Genomic DNA, 16260 nt, shown 5'->3' with positions numbered 1-16260 from the left:
TCCGAGCTGCTTTGAGTTCAGTACTTACCCAGGCGATGAAGAGACAGGTCTCCTTTGCGAAGCAAAGGTTATTTAAATATGGGGATAAGCCAGGTAGATACCCGGCATATTTGGCCAGGAAGAAAAGTATCCTGTAGTCCATTGTGTCCATTAGAGACAGAACTGGTACTATTACTTGTGAGTCTAAAAAGATTAATATGACATTTAGAAAATTTTATGCAGTTACACCGGACAGAGGGTTCTGAGGATGGAGTAGCAAGGTCTGAATTGTTTTTTGAGAATCTGGACCTCCCAGGAATAAATACAGAACAAGCCTCCCTTTTGAAGCACACCTAGCTATACAAGAGAAACAACTCCAAAGTGGCAAAGTACCTGGCCCGGACAGGTTTCCAAGCTAGTTCTACAAGGCGTTCATAAACATGTTGGCCGAGCCAATATTGGGTATGCACAAACACTCATACAGTCAGGACTGCCTTGCGCACTCTCTTAGAGAGGCCAATATCTCCCTTATTTTAAAGAGAGGAAAAGACCCTGAGGATTGTGCCTTGTATAGGCCTACCCCGCTGCTGAATCTAGATTTTAAAATCCTGTCAAAAATGCTACCTTTGAGATTGGAAAAGATGTTGCCCACTTTCATAAAGGAAGACCAGGCAGGTTTTATTAAGGGTCCTAACTCTTCCAATAATATCAGGAGAGTGTTGAATATAGTACAGGTATGTCAGCAGAGGTCAATTCCGGACTTGGTGAACTCCTTGGATGTGGAAAAGGTACTTGACTGGGTGAAGTCTTTTTGGTGTCTTGGAACGTTTTGGCCTTGGGGACGGGCTTTCACTAGGTGAAAGGTGGTGCTGTTTAATGACCCTATGCTGGCGATCCTCACGAACAGCACAAAATCAGATAATTTTAGTATTGAGAGAGCTGATAAGGGTGTCCTCCCACACAGCTGCTGTTCACTTTACTAACTGAACTGCTAGTTGACGCTATTTGGAAGGACTCTGAAATAGTTGCTCAAAGGTGGGAAGGGGAGAGCACAAAATTAGTCTTTACACTAATGATGTTCTTCTTTTTCTGGCTAACCCAGAAAAGTCTGTACCTCGGTTATTACAAAAGATTAATTTATTTGGCATGTTCTTGAGGTATAATATTATTTTTACATGCCCATGGGGGCTTGGCGGGAGTGCCTGATCTGGAGGATGGAACGGAATTCCCTTTCCGGTGGTCACAAAAAGGTTTTCTTTATTTGGGTATTTTCATTACCCCCCGCACCCTCCCCCCTTCCCCCCCCTCCAACCTTTCCACAAGCTGTACAGTGCTAACTTTGTGCAATCGTTTGAAAGGATAAAATAAGATCTTCAGCATTGGAAGGGATTACCAATATCATGGTTAGGCCAAATAGCCCTGATCAAAATGTTCTTCCTTGGCTACTATACCCCATGAAAATGCTGCGGTGGCTCAATGGTTGGTTTGGATCCTTTATTTGGGCTCTCTCTTATTAAATTCACCAAGGTGCAACTCCCACAAGGTATGGGGTAGATCTCCCAGATTTTAAGCCACACTAAATAAGTGCCTTACTGTCTTATGTGAGTGACTGGGTGTGGAAGGATCCGAGGTCGATATGGCTTGACATCGAGGCCTCCCAGACAAGGTGCCCCCTCCTCAGTTTGTTGTTTATGGATAAGATGAAATCTGTTAGAAAGCATTGTAGAAGTCCAATTATTATAAACATGCAGCAGGGAAAGGATAATCTGCCTAAGACCACACCATTTACCCCTTGTTTGGAACTCCAGGATTCAGGCCGGGGTCAATAGATTCCAGCTTTAAAGCATGGGAGGTCCAGGGAGTCTTCTGTTTTGGGAGACCCATTTGACAGAGAGGTCCTGATATCTTATGACCAGTTAAGTCACAAATATGGGCTACCCAGTAGGGACCTCTTCTGTTATTTTCTGATTAGGGATTATATACAGAGAAGGATCATACTCTTAACGCAGTCCTACAAGTCTGACATGAAGAGATGAGTGTTCCGGTGCACAGACACTCTCTCAGTCAGTACTCTATACCATTTACAGAGAGGGGACACCATGGAAGATGTGTAAAAACTCTATGGAGTCTGGAGTCAGGAACTAGGGGTAGAAATTTCATCTGAAACATAGGGGACATATGGGAGAATATGAAGAAGATCTCGATGTGCAATAAAGCGCAGGCTCTGTAATTGAAGCTTCTCCATAAAGCCCATATGTCCCTGGAGCGATTAGCAAAATTCAAGAAAGGAGTATCTCCAGGATGTCCGAAATGTAAAATAAGCACTGGCACCCTTACACATTGTCTGTGGTTGTGTCATAAAATCCCTAGGTACCGAGGTGCCATAGTGAATGAGGTGGAGGAGATCCTGGGAATTGAAGTTAGGGCGGATACAGTATCACTTTTTTTGGGACTACCGAATCTGCCTTCACTAGATGAACACGGGAAGAGACTATTCAACATTCTCACATGTTGTGCAAGGAAGAACATTTTAATGAGCTGGACCTCAGAAAAACCCCAGGTCTGATGGGGTGGCATAGATTAGTGATGGAGCATGTTCCCCTTGGTTTTCTTATGAATGTAGTGCACCAGAAAACGTATAAGATGTGGCAGCCCTTTTTAAATTATATAGATACGGACTTGTCAGCCATTCTAACCAGGGCCTTCATACAGCGGTGATGGGTTGGCTTAGTGGTCCAGGGACCTTGGTGGGGTGGGGGTGTGGCACTTGAATAAAGATGGATGTAATGGCTCACACTCCTGTGGATGGGAGTTTCGGTGGGGATGTGCCCAGGTGGTGTAAGTTAATTTAATTTAATTAAGTTAGGTCAGTTTAGTATAAAGTAAGCTAATTTAAACTAACTTGCCAATTCAACTAATTATTGAGTTGTAATGTGGAAAGATTGTTCTGCACCTTTGTGATAGTTTTGGTTTGTTTTGTAGAGTAGTAGGTAGTTTATTGTTAATGTTTTTGTAATATGAAGTTATTATACTACCTTTTGTACTTTGTGTAATTTTGTAAAAAAAAACTTTTTCAATTAAAAAAAAGTACACATTAGAAATACTGCATGATTCAAGAAGGCTGTTAACTATCAACTTCTCCAGGACAATTAAAGATAGATCGTTAACATTCTGTTAGCAGTGATACCCACATTATGTGGAAGAATGTTTAAACATCAGAATTTACAGCACTTTCAGTAAAATGAAAGAAAGACCAACTCTAATAATTGAAGCTAAAATCACAGCTTTATTTCATATCACGAATTATTTTTCACTCCTTCTTCCAAAGCCAGAACATTCACAAGTATATAACACCCAGCTTTTGAGAAACATATTTCCAAAGTCTTCTATAGGCCAACTGTTAATTATTATATTTTGGCACTCCAGGAGGGTTTGACTTTTTGACAGTACAGATTGGAAACCAGCTGTTCTCAGATTTATTACACTGAATATTTCTAAAGCTGCACCAGCTTCTTTTTCTATAGTGCTTAAATGTTGTTTTTAAAAAATCACAGGAACATTATAAAACAAAATAATTAAACGTTGCCATTGTCCTACTGGAAAGGAGGTATTTTGTCAGACAACTCAAAGCTGTAAGAGTGTGGTTTTAAGGTATGTCTCAAAGGGTGAAAAGCAAATATCCTTCAGGGAAGGAAATTTGTCCTTATCTGGCCTGACTTCAGATCCACAGCAATATAGGTGGCTCTCAACTGCCCTCTGAAATGGCCCACACACTGCTCATTTGTAATAATCGCCATGAAGTCTAATAGCTAAAAATAGAAATAAGTCGTTGTGAGTTGGTAATGGAGAGAAAATATTTAGCTATGCGTCAGAGCATTTCTGGATATGGAAAGAAAATAAAGTAGATCCACGACCCTCAGGGTCTTGTGGTGCAGTGGAAGTTCTCCTTCCTCTGAGCCATGTGACCTGGATCTAAGACCCACCTATTCCAGAAGTGTGTCATAGCACTGTGGAACTGTCGGTCCTCGGGTGGGACTAGCCTTTGTGCACCGTGAGTAGAGGCTCTTCTGGTGTTCAACTATAAATGATGTTCCTTTCCATTTGGGTCTCCTGAGTTATTAAAGCACTGGAAATGACAATGGCAAAGAAAAGGCCCTGTGATACTGGAAGTTCCTTCTGACTAACCTCTGGGGACTAGTGCCAAAAGTCTGACATAGTCATATTCATAGAATCGTATATCTTATAGACAATGTCCCAAACACCACTATCACAATCCCTGGAAAAGTCCCACCCCATTGTCAGGCCAGACCCAGTGGATGTGGCAGTACAGTGATACAGAATCACAAGGAAATTTCCCTGAGAGTCCTCATCATTAATTCCGGAGCCCATGTAATCTCATGGCTTCAAGTTAAACATGGCTGAGGAAACCTCCTGCTGATTATCAGATACCACCTCCCTCGGCTGATAAATCAGTACACTTCCATGTTGAACACCACCTTTAAGAAGCACTGAGAGTGGTAGGACATAGAATACACCCTGGATGGAGGATTTCTATGTGCACAAACATGGGTGGCTCAGCAGCAACGCTACTGATTGAGCTGGTCAGGTCCTAAAGGACATAGCTGCTAGACTGGATCTGAAGCAAGTGGTGAAGGAACCAAAAAGAAGGGAAAACATGCCTGACTTCATACTTACCAACTTGCCTGCCAAAGATACATCTATCCATGACATTATCACTATGAGTGAGAGAGAAAGTCCATCTTCACATTGAGAATACATTGTGAAGGTGGACTTGTGGTGTGGCATTATCAATGCGCTAAATAGAACAGACTTCAAACAGATCTAACAGCTTAAGACTGGGCATCAATGAAGTACTGTGGGCCATCAACAGCAGCAGAATTATATTCCAGCAAAATCTACAAGGTTATTAGATTACTTACAGTGTGGAACTACCTGGCACTGAGTTCCAGAGGCAAGGTAAGAGTTATCACCCTTGATATCAAGACTGCATTTAACCAAGTGTGGCATCATGGAATGCTAAAAAAATTGAAATCAATATTTATCGGGGGCAAACTCTCTGGTCGTTGGAGTCATACCTGACATATAGGAAGTTGATTCTCATTGTTGGAAGTCTATCACTTCAGCTCCAGGACATCTCTGCAGGAGTTCCTCAGGTGTCCTAGGCCCAACAAACTTCAGCTCCTTCATCAATGACCTTGCCTCCAATATACCGTCAGAAGTGGAGCTGTTTGATGATTGCACAATGTTCAGCACTATTCATGACTCCTCAGATATTGAAGTAGTCCATGTTCAAATGCAACAAGCTCTGGACAGTATCCAGGCTTGTGATGAAAAGACGCAAGTGACATTCATGCCACACAAATGTCAGGCGATGATCACCTCCAACAAAAGTCAACCTAACCCTCACATTCAATATTGTTACCATCAACAAATCTTCCACTAACAACATCCTGGGTTTAGCACTGACCAGAAACTGAACTGGACCCACCACATAAATACTGTGTCTACAAGAGCACATCAGAGGCTAGGAATATTGCAGAGAGTAAATCACCTCCTAACTCCTTAAAGCATATCCACCTTCTAACAAGGCACAAGTCAGGAGTATGATGGAATACTCCCCACTTCCTGATGAGTTCAACTCCAAAAATACCCAAGAAGCTTGACACCATCCAGAGTAGAACAGCGTGCTTGATTGTACCAAACCACAAATGTTCATATTCTTCACCACTGACACTCCTTGGCAGCATTGTGTATATTATCAAAAGATACACCGCAGAAATTCACCAAGAATCCTTAGACAGCAACATCCAAACCCATGACTTACTTCCATCTGAAAAGGGCAGCAGACACATGGGAATACCACCACCTGCAAGTTCTCCTCCAAGCCACTCACCATCTTGCCTTGTAAATATATCATCATTCCTTCAATGACACAGGCTCAAATTCCCTCCCTAAGGATATTGTGGGTAAACCTACAGCACACGGTCTGAAGTGGATCAAGAAGGCAGCTCACCACCACATTCTCAAAGGCGACTAATGATGGCCAATATGATTGAATGAAGAAAAGTAGACAGGCAGAGAAAATAATGAAGAGTATTCCTAAAGATGGGTGCTAGACCACTCAAGGTGCAATGATTGATGCTGGAATGATTAAAATAATGTATGTACAAGAGGCAGAAGTAGAGGAATGCACATATTTTGGAGAGTTGTGATTTGGAGGAACTTACAAATGCAGCAATGGGCAGGCCTTTGAGAGATTTAAGAAACAACAACAAGAATTTTAAAAGTAAGACATTGTTCGACTAGAAGCCAATGTAAGTCACTGAGGAGAAGGGGGCCTGGTGCAAGCTAAGACATTGGCAGAAAAGGATTAGATAGCCTCAAGTTTACAAAGTGTAACATATGGGAGAGCAGTGAGAATTCCATCAGAGTAATCAAGTCTAGAAGTAGCATAAATATGCAAGAGGCTTTCAGCACAGAAGCGATTAAACAGAAATGAAGGTGGACAAAGTTATAAAGGTGGAGATACGTGTCTTAGTGATGGCATTAATATGTGATCAGAAGCTTACCTAAGGATGAAATGTGATGGCAATTTGGAGGAGTTTGGAAACTGAGACTGTCGTAATCTCAGACTGAGCAGCGATAGCTGGGGAACAGAATTTAGAGGAGGGAATGAAAATAATTGCTTCAGTCTTTCTAATTTTACCTCAATTTGAGGGAAATGGCCACTAATCAAATAAACAACCTGACAACCATTAGTCAAACAAACAACCTGACAAATTAGCAAGGGGGAAGAAGTCACGAGGGGCAATGGTGAAATAGAGCTGGTTGTCACCAAGACATATTGGAAAGCTAACCTTGTGTTTTCAGATGAAGTTGCTGAGGGACAGTATGTCACTGCCAAATAGGAGGGGACCAATGATATATTCTTGGAGCAGGAAAAGTTAACAATATCTTACAAGTTAAAATACACAGCCCAAAAATATCATGTTAACAATATGTTCTCTCATCACATTTTTGAACAAGTGGGTCCACAATAACTAACAACTACATCATCCACAATGATACAGATTAGTATCCCTCATTGCTCTGCTAAAATAAAACATTTCACTGTTTTTGCGCATTGTACCCATTTTGATTCAGATGTCGATTTTAACTTTGTAATTTTGTCAGATACAATTGATGGAACAGACTGCTGAATCAATCTGTTCAGAATAATAACAAAAAACATTGAACACTTTTTCTCATTCTTTCTTAAAAAGCAATGCAACAAAGATGGCACATCAATGTGTACCTCTGGTATTAATGATGGTGAACAGATTTTTTTGCATATTCAAAAATATAAATCTCATGTATCTTGTATGGTGTTATCTTTAACTGACACCAATAATAACTTGAAACTAATTCGTTCATGGACCTCACTATTGAGGATGACCATCCTCCAAGCTCACTCTGTAACAATGGACCTGTTGTGTCAGCAAGTTTCTCCTGAGTTCTTTGTGTTTCAAACTTAACACCAATCTATCACTAAGGACTTTATAATATCTCTTCCTCCCTCTTCTCCTCATACCTGTCACTGACTAAGTCCTCTTGAATCTGATTCTGCCAGTTTGCTTTGCCACTGGCCACCCTCCATAGATCCCATGAATTCCACACCATATAAATACAAAATGTCCATACCTATGCAACTTTGCATCTTCTCATGCATGATGATGTAGCCTTCTTCTAACTCTAACCTAATGCCTGTACATCTTTCACGCCTCTGTTCCATTAATAACAGTTCCATTAGAATCTTGGCTCTGTGATGTGGAATTTCATCCCTAAACACCTCAATATCATTTTTAACTCTGTACTGCTTGAAACATACCCTTAGAATCAAGCATTCAATCAACATTTACATATAACAAAAATCTTCTCTGTCCATTTCCTTCTTGCTCTATGGCTCAAGGCACTATATAAATATAAATTGCTGTTTAGAATAAACAGATGAGGCATAGACTGTTGCAGGTATTAATAAGTATTTGGGTATTATGTCAATCTCTGAAACTACAGTCTTGTAAACTGGCTTGTTCATTATATGCTTAATTCAGTCTGCATTTGTTCTGTTTACTTTGGTTATTTTTGGAGAAATGTGTATTTTTGAATCATAATTCATCAATATCTGAATTTTAATAATAGCCATGATTCTAGTTAAAACAATGCTCTTTATTTTGCTTTCGACTGAATAAAATTTGGATATCTAGAAATGAATTTGCACTTTTCAGAAACAAATTTAGTCCTAACTGAAAATGGATATTTGTTTTTGATTGAGGATAAATTTTATTAAAAACGTGAGAAACTAAAATATTTGTTTTTATTGAAGTTTAAGAAAAAGTGCACTACTACATTTTAATAATTGAGTTTCATGAAAAGGCAAAGCTTAATCATTTCTCAGATCATTTACTCATGCATTTTATATGAATGTATACAACAATATGCTCAATGTATAAATGTGTAAGAGAAGTAATGAACTTCGCTTGTTCAATATAGAGCATGAAAAGGAGTATTTTTCTTAAATACAGAGCTGACGCTGCAAAAGCTCTGCAGCTCTGCTATTCCCTGAACCCACACTAATCTCTGCACTTGTCTAATTAAGACCTGCTGCACATCCCTAATTTAAAAGGTTCTCAACATTTTCATTGGCCTCAACACTCTCCATCGCTGTAATTTAAGTCCCATAACCCTTTAAGATTCTAAGCTCATTAATTCTGATCGCTTGAACATTCCCAAAACAGCACACTGAATGTTAAGTTGCTTTGGTCCTAAATTCTCAATTTCAGTGTTTAACTCTCACTGTTTCTCCCATCTCTTTAAGCCACCGTTTAAAGTCTGCCTCTTTAACCAAGTTTTTGATTCCCTGTCCTAATATGTCAAATTTTGTTCGATAACTCTTCTGGAAAGTGCCTTGAATGCAAATACATTAAAGCTGTCTTAAGTAGGAGTTTTTGCTGCAGTATTCAATCTTTTCCTCTTTTTTCCGATTCAAATCTTGCACACTGAAATGTTTTAAATGAAATGTTAATTAAGATGAATATGTTTGATCTCTTGCTAGAGAAATATCAGGTACAGTTGTTTATCTGTTATCAAATGTATTAAATATTTCAGAGATTTTTGTTTGTTCATTGGATGTGTGTATTGCTGACTGCACCAGTATTTATTGCCCACTCCCAGATGCCTTTCAGAAAGTAATGGTGATGTGCCTTGTTAACAGCTGCAGTCCAATGGGTGTAGGTAGACACACAATGCTGTTCAGGGAAAAGTTTCTGGATTTGGATCCAGTGACAGCAAGGGAATGACAGCAAGTCAAGTTTTGTTTTGCACAATTATGGAATTCCTGGGATGTCTAAAGATGGAAATGTTTCATGTGAAATACGTATCAGTCTTTCAGTAGTAAGCTGGTGGAGTTCAGTTCCACCGGGACCACTCAACCCCTGATCTGACTACAGCCTTAGTTCAAACATGGGCAAGAAAGCTGACTTCCAGATGAAGGTCAGAGTGACAGCACTTGACACAAGGCCACATTTTGTTGAGAAGAAACTGAAGAACCCGGAGGAAACCCACGAAGACAGAGGGAGACTTTGCAAACTCCACACAGTCACCCAAGACTGTAATCAAACATGGGTTCCTGATGCTGTGAGATACCGTGCTGCCCATTTATGTCTCTCAAAATTTTGTATACAATAATCAAAATCTCCTTCAGCCTCCAGTGCTCTAAGGAAAACAAAGCCAGCCCATCCAATCTGTCCTCATATCTGAGACTTTTCATCCCAGGTAACATCCTAATGAATCTTCTTTGCACCGTCTCCAGTGCAATCATGTCCTTCCAATAGAGTGATGACCAGAACTGCATTCCATTTCTGGCTTAATCAATGTTTTATAAAGTTTGAACAAGACTTTCTTGCTCCTATATTCTAGGACCCAGCATCCCATATACATCACACCCCCTTGCTCTTATAAATTCTTCATTGCCTCTAATTGTTGCTCCATCCAATCCATTCGTGACCAAAGGAATTTATTGCAGATATAATCCTCATGAACACGTAAACTCTCCCTAAACTCCCATATCCGACATGAAGAGCACATCATTTACAAAGGGCCATTTTTACTTCTTCCAATCTGCAGACCCAGAAAATAGCATTGTCTTATTCCTCTACAAACCATGGCTCTAGGCTAACTTAATACTTAAAGTCATAGAGTCATAGTGATGTACAGCATGGAAACAGACCCTTCGGTCCAACGCATCCATGCCGACCAGATATTCCAGCCCAATCTAGTCCCACCTGCCAGCACCCGGCCCATATCCCTCCAAACCCTTCCTATTCATATATCCATCCAAATGCCTCTTAAATGTTGCAATTGTACCAGCCTTCACCACTTCCTCTGGCAGCTCATTTCAACCTCTGCGTGAAAAAGTTGTCCCTTAGGTCTCTTTTATATCTTTCCCCTCTCACCCTAAGCCTATGCCCTCTAGTTCTGGACTCCCAACCCCAGGGAAAAGACTTTGCCTATTTATCCTATCCATGCCCCTCATAATTTTGTAAACCTCTATAAGGTCACCCCTCAGCCTCTGACGCTCCAGGGAAAACAGCCCCAGCCTGTTCAGCCTCTCCCTGTAGCTCAGATCCTCCAACCCTGGTAACATCCTTGTAAATCTTTTCTGAACCCTTTCAAGTTTCACAACATCTTTCCGATAGGAAGGAGACCAGAAATGCACACAATATTCCAACAGTGGCCTAACCAATGTCTTGTAGAGCCACAACATGACCTCCCAACTCCTGTACTCAATACTCTGACCAATAAAGGAAAGCATACCAAACGCTTCCTTCACTATACTATCGACCTGCGACTCCACTTTCAAGGAGCTATGAACTTGCACTCCAAGGTTCTTGTTCAGCAACACTCCCTAGCACCTTACCACTAAGTGTATAAGTCCTGCTAAGATTTGCTTTCCCAAAATACAGCACCTCGCATTTATCTCAATTAAACTCCATCTGCCACTTCTCAGCTCATTGGCCCATCTGATTTCCCAAGCACAAAGCCATGTTGACTATCCCGAATCAGTCCTTGCATTTCCAAATACATGTACATCCTGTCCCTCAGGATTCCCTCCAACAACTTGCCCATCACCGAGGTCTTATATTTTTAAATTTAATCAAGAGACATTTCTCAATAAAACATATAAACAAAAAAGAACCCACTCTACTACAGCAGACTTACAGCAAGGCCACACTTACAACTATTCACTTATCTGCTTCTGTGACCTCCCCCAAACAGATTCCTTCAAGATCATTTGTGAATTTCACTGTTTGTTAATTTTCCTAGATATACTCTGATGTCCAGTGTTACATGAATTCAACAGCAAAGGCAGTAAATGTGCAGCCTTCACTGCTGTGTCAGTTAGCAGTGTGGGTTTCTGTCTCTCTCTCTCCTGCACTGACCTGACCATGTGCTGCCTTTGTCTGTTTCTCTCCCTTTTAAAAGTGTCATTGTTTTGACTTTTTTTTTCTCCAAAGTTCCAAAACAATGCAACAGCATATAAAACAATAATTGCTGCTCCTGGAATTCAAGGAAATCACCTTCAACACCTAAAATACCTCAAAAAAGGACCAGTCTGTTACAGCCAGAAATCTTTCCCATCCTCCATCTGTCAAATGATATTGATATTGGACTTCCCCAATTTAGACATTTAATTTCTGCACTTCCTTATCTCTTTCCATAATGATTTGGAAACGTACACGATTATGGTCATTATCTCCAAAATGCTTGCCCACTGATACTTCAACCACTTGACTGGCTTCATTCTCTAGGATTAGGTATACACTGCCCATCTCTTGTAGAACTATCTACATATTGGCACAAAAAGCTCTCCTGGATGCTTATTCCACCCCATCTGATCCCAGTTAATGTTGGGAAAGTTGAAGTCCACAACAATTCTAACCTTGTTTCTCTCACACCTTTCTCTGATGTGCCTATATATCTGCTCCTCTATCTCTCTCTCTCTCTCTCTGGCTGTTGGGATGCCTGTGGTATAACCCCAGCAATGTAATCATCTCTTTTTCATTTTCATTCTACCCAGAAAGCCTCCTTTGAAGATCTTCTATGATGTCTTTCCTCATTACTGCAGTGATGATTTCTTTTATCAATAATTCAATGCCCCCACCGATCTTTCTTCTCACCATCCCACCTGAAACTTCATTATTCTGCAATGTTAAGCTGCCAGTCCTGTCCTTTCTTCAACCTTGCCTCAATGATTGCAGCAATATCACATACCCATGCGTTGATCAATGCCCTTAACATCATCCATCTTACCAGGCAAGATCCTTGCTTGAACATCCAGAACTCTTATGTGCCTTATCAATTACCATGTCTTTTCTACCTACTTGACTGTCCTGCCATTCCTTCTACATCTAATTGGACCTTGCTTACTACTTAACATCTGTTCTGTGCCCCATTCTCCTGCCAAATCTTTTCCTTAGTTAGCACATCATCCCCACTATCTAAGTCTGCCTTCATCATCAGAAGATTCCCAAGATACATTTTGCATGATTTCACCATTAATCTTAAATCATTTGGGGAGATGTGGTAGCTGTGGGAAGATGACTTAGTTCAAGAAAAGTGCAACAAGCAACACCAACCACTATAGTTAGTCTTTTTTTAAAACATCCTAATAGCCTTAGACACAGTTAATTTCAAAGTCTTTTGGAGCATCCTCCTCAAATTTAGTTGCCCTCAATAATCACTCCATGATGTCATGTAAACCATGAGTGTCAGCACCAGAATTATCACAAAACTCATCTCTGTGAAAAGTGAAGTCAAACAAGTCTGTGTGTGGGCTGTGTCATTGCACCAACTCTTTTCTCCATTCTCTTTGTTTCAACACCTCACCTCCAACACTTCACCAAAATGTGGGGGATCATCTACAGACCAGACTGGAATCTTTTCAAACTCTGCAGTCTTCAATCCAAACTCAAAACCACTCCAATCTCAGATGCCAATGTGCGTGTGTTCATTCAGGAACTGTACTCAGGTCACTGTAAATTCCTTCTCTGAAGCATATCAAAGAATGGACCTTTCACAAAACATTCAACACCTGTACTAATAACTAATAAAGGCCAACAAAGGACACTATTATTGCATTATCCTATCAACCACAAACTACAACCACTATTTATTCCATTTTCGGAAGCCAAAACTGCAATAAAAAGACATTAGCTTATGTTGACATCCTGGTTCACTAGGATTTGCTCCTTTGTTTAGTCAAGGTTTTATTTCACAATAAATTGTTATTAAAGACAGCATCTTGCCCAAAATGATGCATTTTTTAAAAGAAAAAAGCTCATTTCCCAATGACTTGTGCACATATCACATTAACTGAAGGAAGTTTAATAAAACGCTAGGTCTCAGTAGAAGGGTTGTGGGGGTGGGGTGAAGAAAATATTTTCCTCAGTACAGTAGTATAACAAAACAGATCCAAAATATCAGCATTCCTTATCTTTTTGCCCTTTACCGTGCCTTCACTTTGTTGATCGGAATCGCCCATTCACTTGATAGTGGCCTAAGACAAGAGATATTATCTTTTAAAGATTAAAGGAGTTCTGATAAGCTGCAAGATCAAGGGAATATGTTTGGGTACTCACTGAAGGCTACCACAGCCAGGGACAGAGTGATAAGAATTGAGATCCAGGACACCCACAACGCCTTCTTGCGGTAGCTCTGAGCTTCATGGGGTTTCAGCTTTTGGCTGCTTTCCAGTAAACCTATAAGAAAGGTCAATGCAGAAATGAATTATCCTTTGCGACTTCGTGCTTGATAGTCATGGTCCCAGGTGAGTGCAGGGATTATTGGGTGTAAAACGAGAATGACTGTACATTTTACACCAGCACCTTAAATCCGCGAAGACCAGGGAGTTCTACATGGGCTGGTGATTAAATTTTATTATTTTTTTTAAAAAATCAGCACTTGCTTTTGTAGGGAGTTTTAATAATAATAAACAGCCTTAGGTATTTCAAAGCATCTGTGCTGCGGACAACTTAGCCTCCGCATGAAGGGGCATTTAAGCTTGATCAAGAATTAATAAATGAACTTGCCAAATGGCTCTAATGTAAGGTTTTCTCTTTCTGTTTGAAGTCAAACAGCGATGCCAATTAAGGCTTTACACTGTATAATAGTGAGGTGGTGCCTGTGTCAAAGTTTTCAGAGCCTTGGTAACTGATTCGCAGACCAGTTGTCCCGACCTGTCCAGCAATGAGCCAGCTCCCAGCCTCCAGCCCCTCTCTCCCCTCCACCGTTATCAGCCACACTCACCTCGGTTCTCCACTGTATCTCCGAACTGCGCGCTTTCACTGATTCTCATCTCGGTGTCTCTGTCCATCTTGCGCCTCTCTTTCTGCTGCCCAGATGCCGGGGCGAACTGGCCGTCCCTGGCTTCAGTCACCGCCTGGTTTGTGGCAGCAGGGGAGGGATCAGACGCTGGCGAGTCCATGCCTTAAAGCCGTGCGCGGGGGGAATGTGGCACTCTGGCGAGAATATCTGCACAGCCCGCAGGGGGATGGAGTGAGAAAGGCAGAGATGGCAACGCGAGCTTGCGTTATCAAAAGGACTCCCGACTCATCAGCACAGAGCTGCAAACTGGAACGGGGTGGGGTTGACTGGGGGTAGAGCCGTTGACGAACCGACTCTAATTAAAATTCGGAGTTCGTCAGATCAGTTCTGAACCACTGTCAGCTTCTCGTCGAGCTGTGACTGGATTGTGTTGATGATGCATTCATATCAAGCTGCAGTTAAAAACGTAGACATGAAGTTAATCGCATTCAACAACTCCGTGTGCTTGTGTTCCCGCCTCGAGATACAAATGGGCAGAAATGTTTTCCTTTTAAGTTTATGTCTCCAAGGCTGGAACGTTAAGTAACAGGAAGCGTCCCTCTATCTCAGTGAATCTCACATCTTCGCTTTTCGATGCGAGTATAACAATAAGCCCTGTTTCTGGTCGGAGTTGCTGTGAGGCTGCTTCACAGTGTGGCAAGTTTGCCTTGTTTCGAAAAAAAAACAAAATAAGGAAATATCGAGGCGCTGCAGGGATTAAACACAGCTTTCGGTTCAGGCTTTCCGTGTCAACTTCAGGCGTCAGTGAAAGAAGCTTTGTTCCAAGCCGGAACTTCAGCCCTCACTGTAAAAAAAAGTTTCAGAAGGGAATCCGGGAAGATTTTATGACAGTAAACAATCTCGCTCCTGTGAAATGTGCTTGGCTTATATTGGTGTGTTTGAATATGTGCATTTAAGATATGACTGAATGTAACTGGCTTTATTCCAATTGCTGTTCCTTCACAAACATGTACAATCGATATATACTCCTCGGGGAGTCTGAGCTGACAGGTTTCGATCTAATCTTCAGGTCAGATGGCGGAAGGCGTTTTTTTTAGCTTCAAATCACGCAGGGGTTTTATTGTCGTGTTCACAGCAGCAGTTAGCAAAGCCTTTCAAGTACATATCAATTACAGCCTGAATGTTAATTGTGTGTACGATATGTTATGAGCAGGTGAAAAAGCGTTTGGGACTCGCATCCCTTTAACCCCCCTGTCAGTCAGTTCCAACAAATTATTTTGAGCCTGTAGTGATCATGTTTCAATTCATAGGGAGTTCACGAGTCAAAATTGGATAGATTGAGTGAATCCTTAGAAGATTATGAAGAAAGTAGGAGTATACTTAAGAGAGAAATCAGGAGGGCAAAAAGGGGATATGAGATAGCTTTGGCAAATAGAATTAAGGAGAATCCAAAGGGTTTTTACAAATAGATTAAGGACAAAACGGTAACGAGGGAGAGAATAGGGCCCCTCAAAGATCAGCAAGGCGTTTGTGTGGAGCCACAGAAAATGGGGGAGATACTAAATGAATATTTTGCATCAGTATTTACTGTGGAAAAGGATATGGAAGATATAGACTGTAGGGAAATAGATGGTGACATCTTGCAAAATGTCCAGATATCCAGAGGAGGAAATGCTGGATGTCTTGAAACAGTTAAAGGTGGATAAATCCCCAGGACCTGATCAGGTGTACACAAGAACTAGAGAAGTGATTGCTGGGCCTCTTGCTGAGATATTTGTATCATCGATAATCACAGGTGAGGTGCCGGAAGACTGGAGGTTGGCAAACGTGGTGCCACTGTTTAAGAAGGGCAGTATGGACAAGCCAGGGAACTATAGACCGGTGAGCCTGACCTCGGTG

The 16260-nt window shown here is 41.1% G+C and overlaps 1 protein-coding gene across 2 annotated transcripts in view; it reads right to left on the bottom strand.

Annotated features, from left to right (window-relative positions):
- The window catches only part of tmem163a (transmembrane protein 163a), a 287064-nt gene that overhangs the window by 215174 nt on the left and 55630 nt on the right, over positions 1-16260 (bottom strand). The window contains exons 2-3 of one of the 2 annotated variants that reach the window (XM_060827842.1): positions 14344-14813; positions 13677-13796 (exon numbers count right to left, since the gene is read on the bottom strand). In XM_060827842.1, coding sequence (XP_060683825.1) covers positions 13677-13796; positions 14344-14521 — 298 coding nt within the window. In that variant the 5' untranslated portion in view covers positions 14522-14813. Of the gene's footprint in view, positions 1-13676; positions 13797-14343; positions 15128-16260 lie in introns of those variants that run through there. The other variant, XM_060827841.1, reaches the window with a different exon arrangement.

This window comes from Hemiscyllium ocellatum, chromosome 7, assembly GCF_020745735.1.
Source record: "Hemiscyllium ocellatum isolate sHemOce1 chromosome 7, sHemOce1.pat.X.cur, whole genome shotgun sequence".
In the NCBI taxonomy this organism is placed as follows: domain Eukaryota; kingdom Metazoa; phylum Chordata; class Chondrichthyes; order Orectolobiformes; family Hemiscylliidae; genus Hemiscyllium; species Hemiscyllium ocellatum.
Note: the sequence above shows the minus strand (reverse complement) of the source record. Positions and strands in the feature narration are given on the sequence as shown.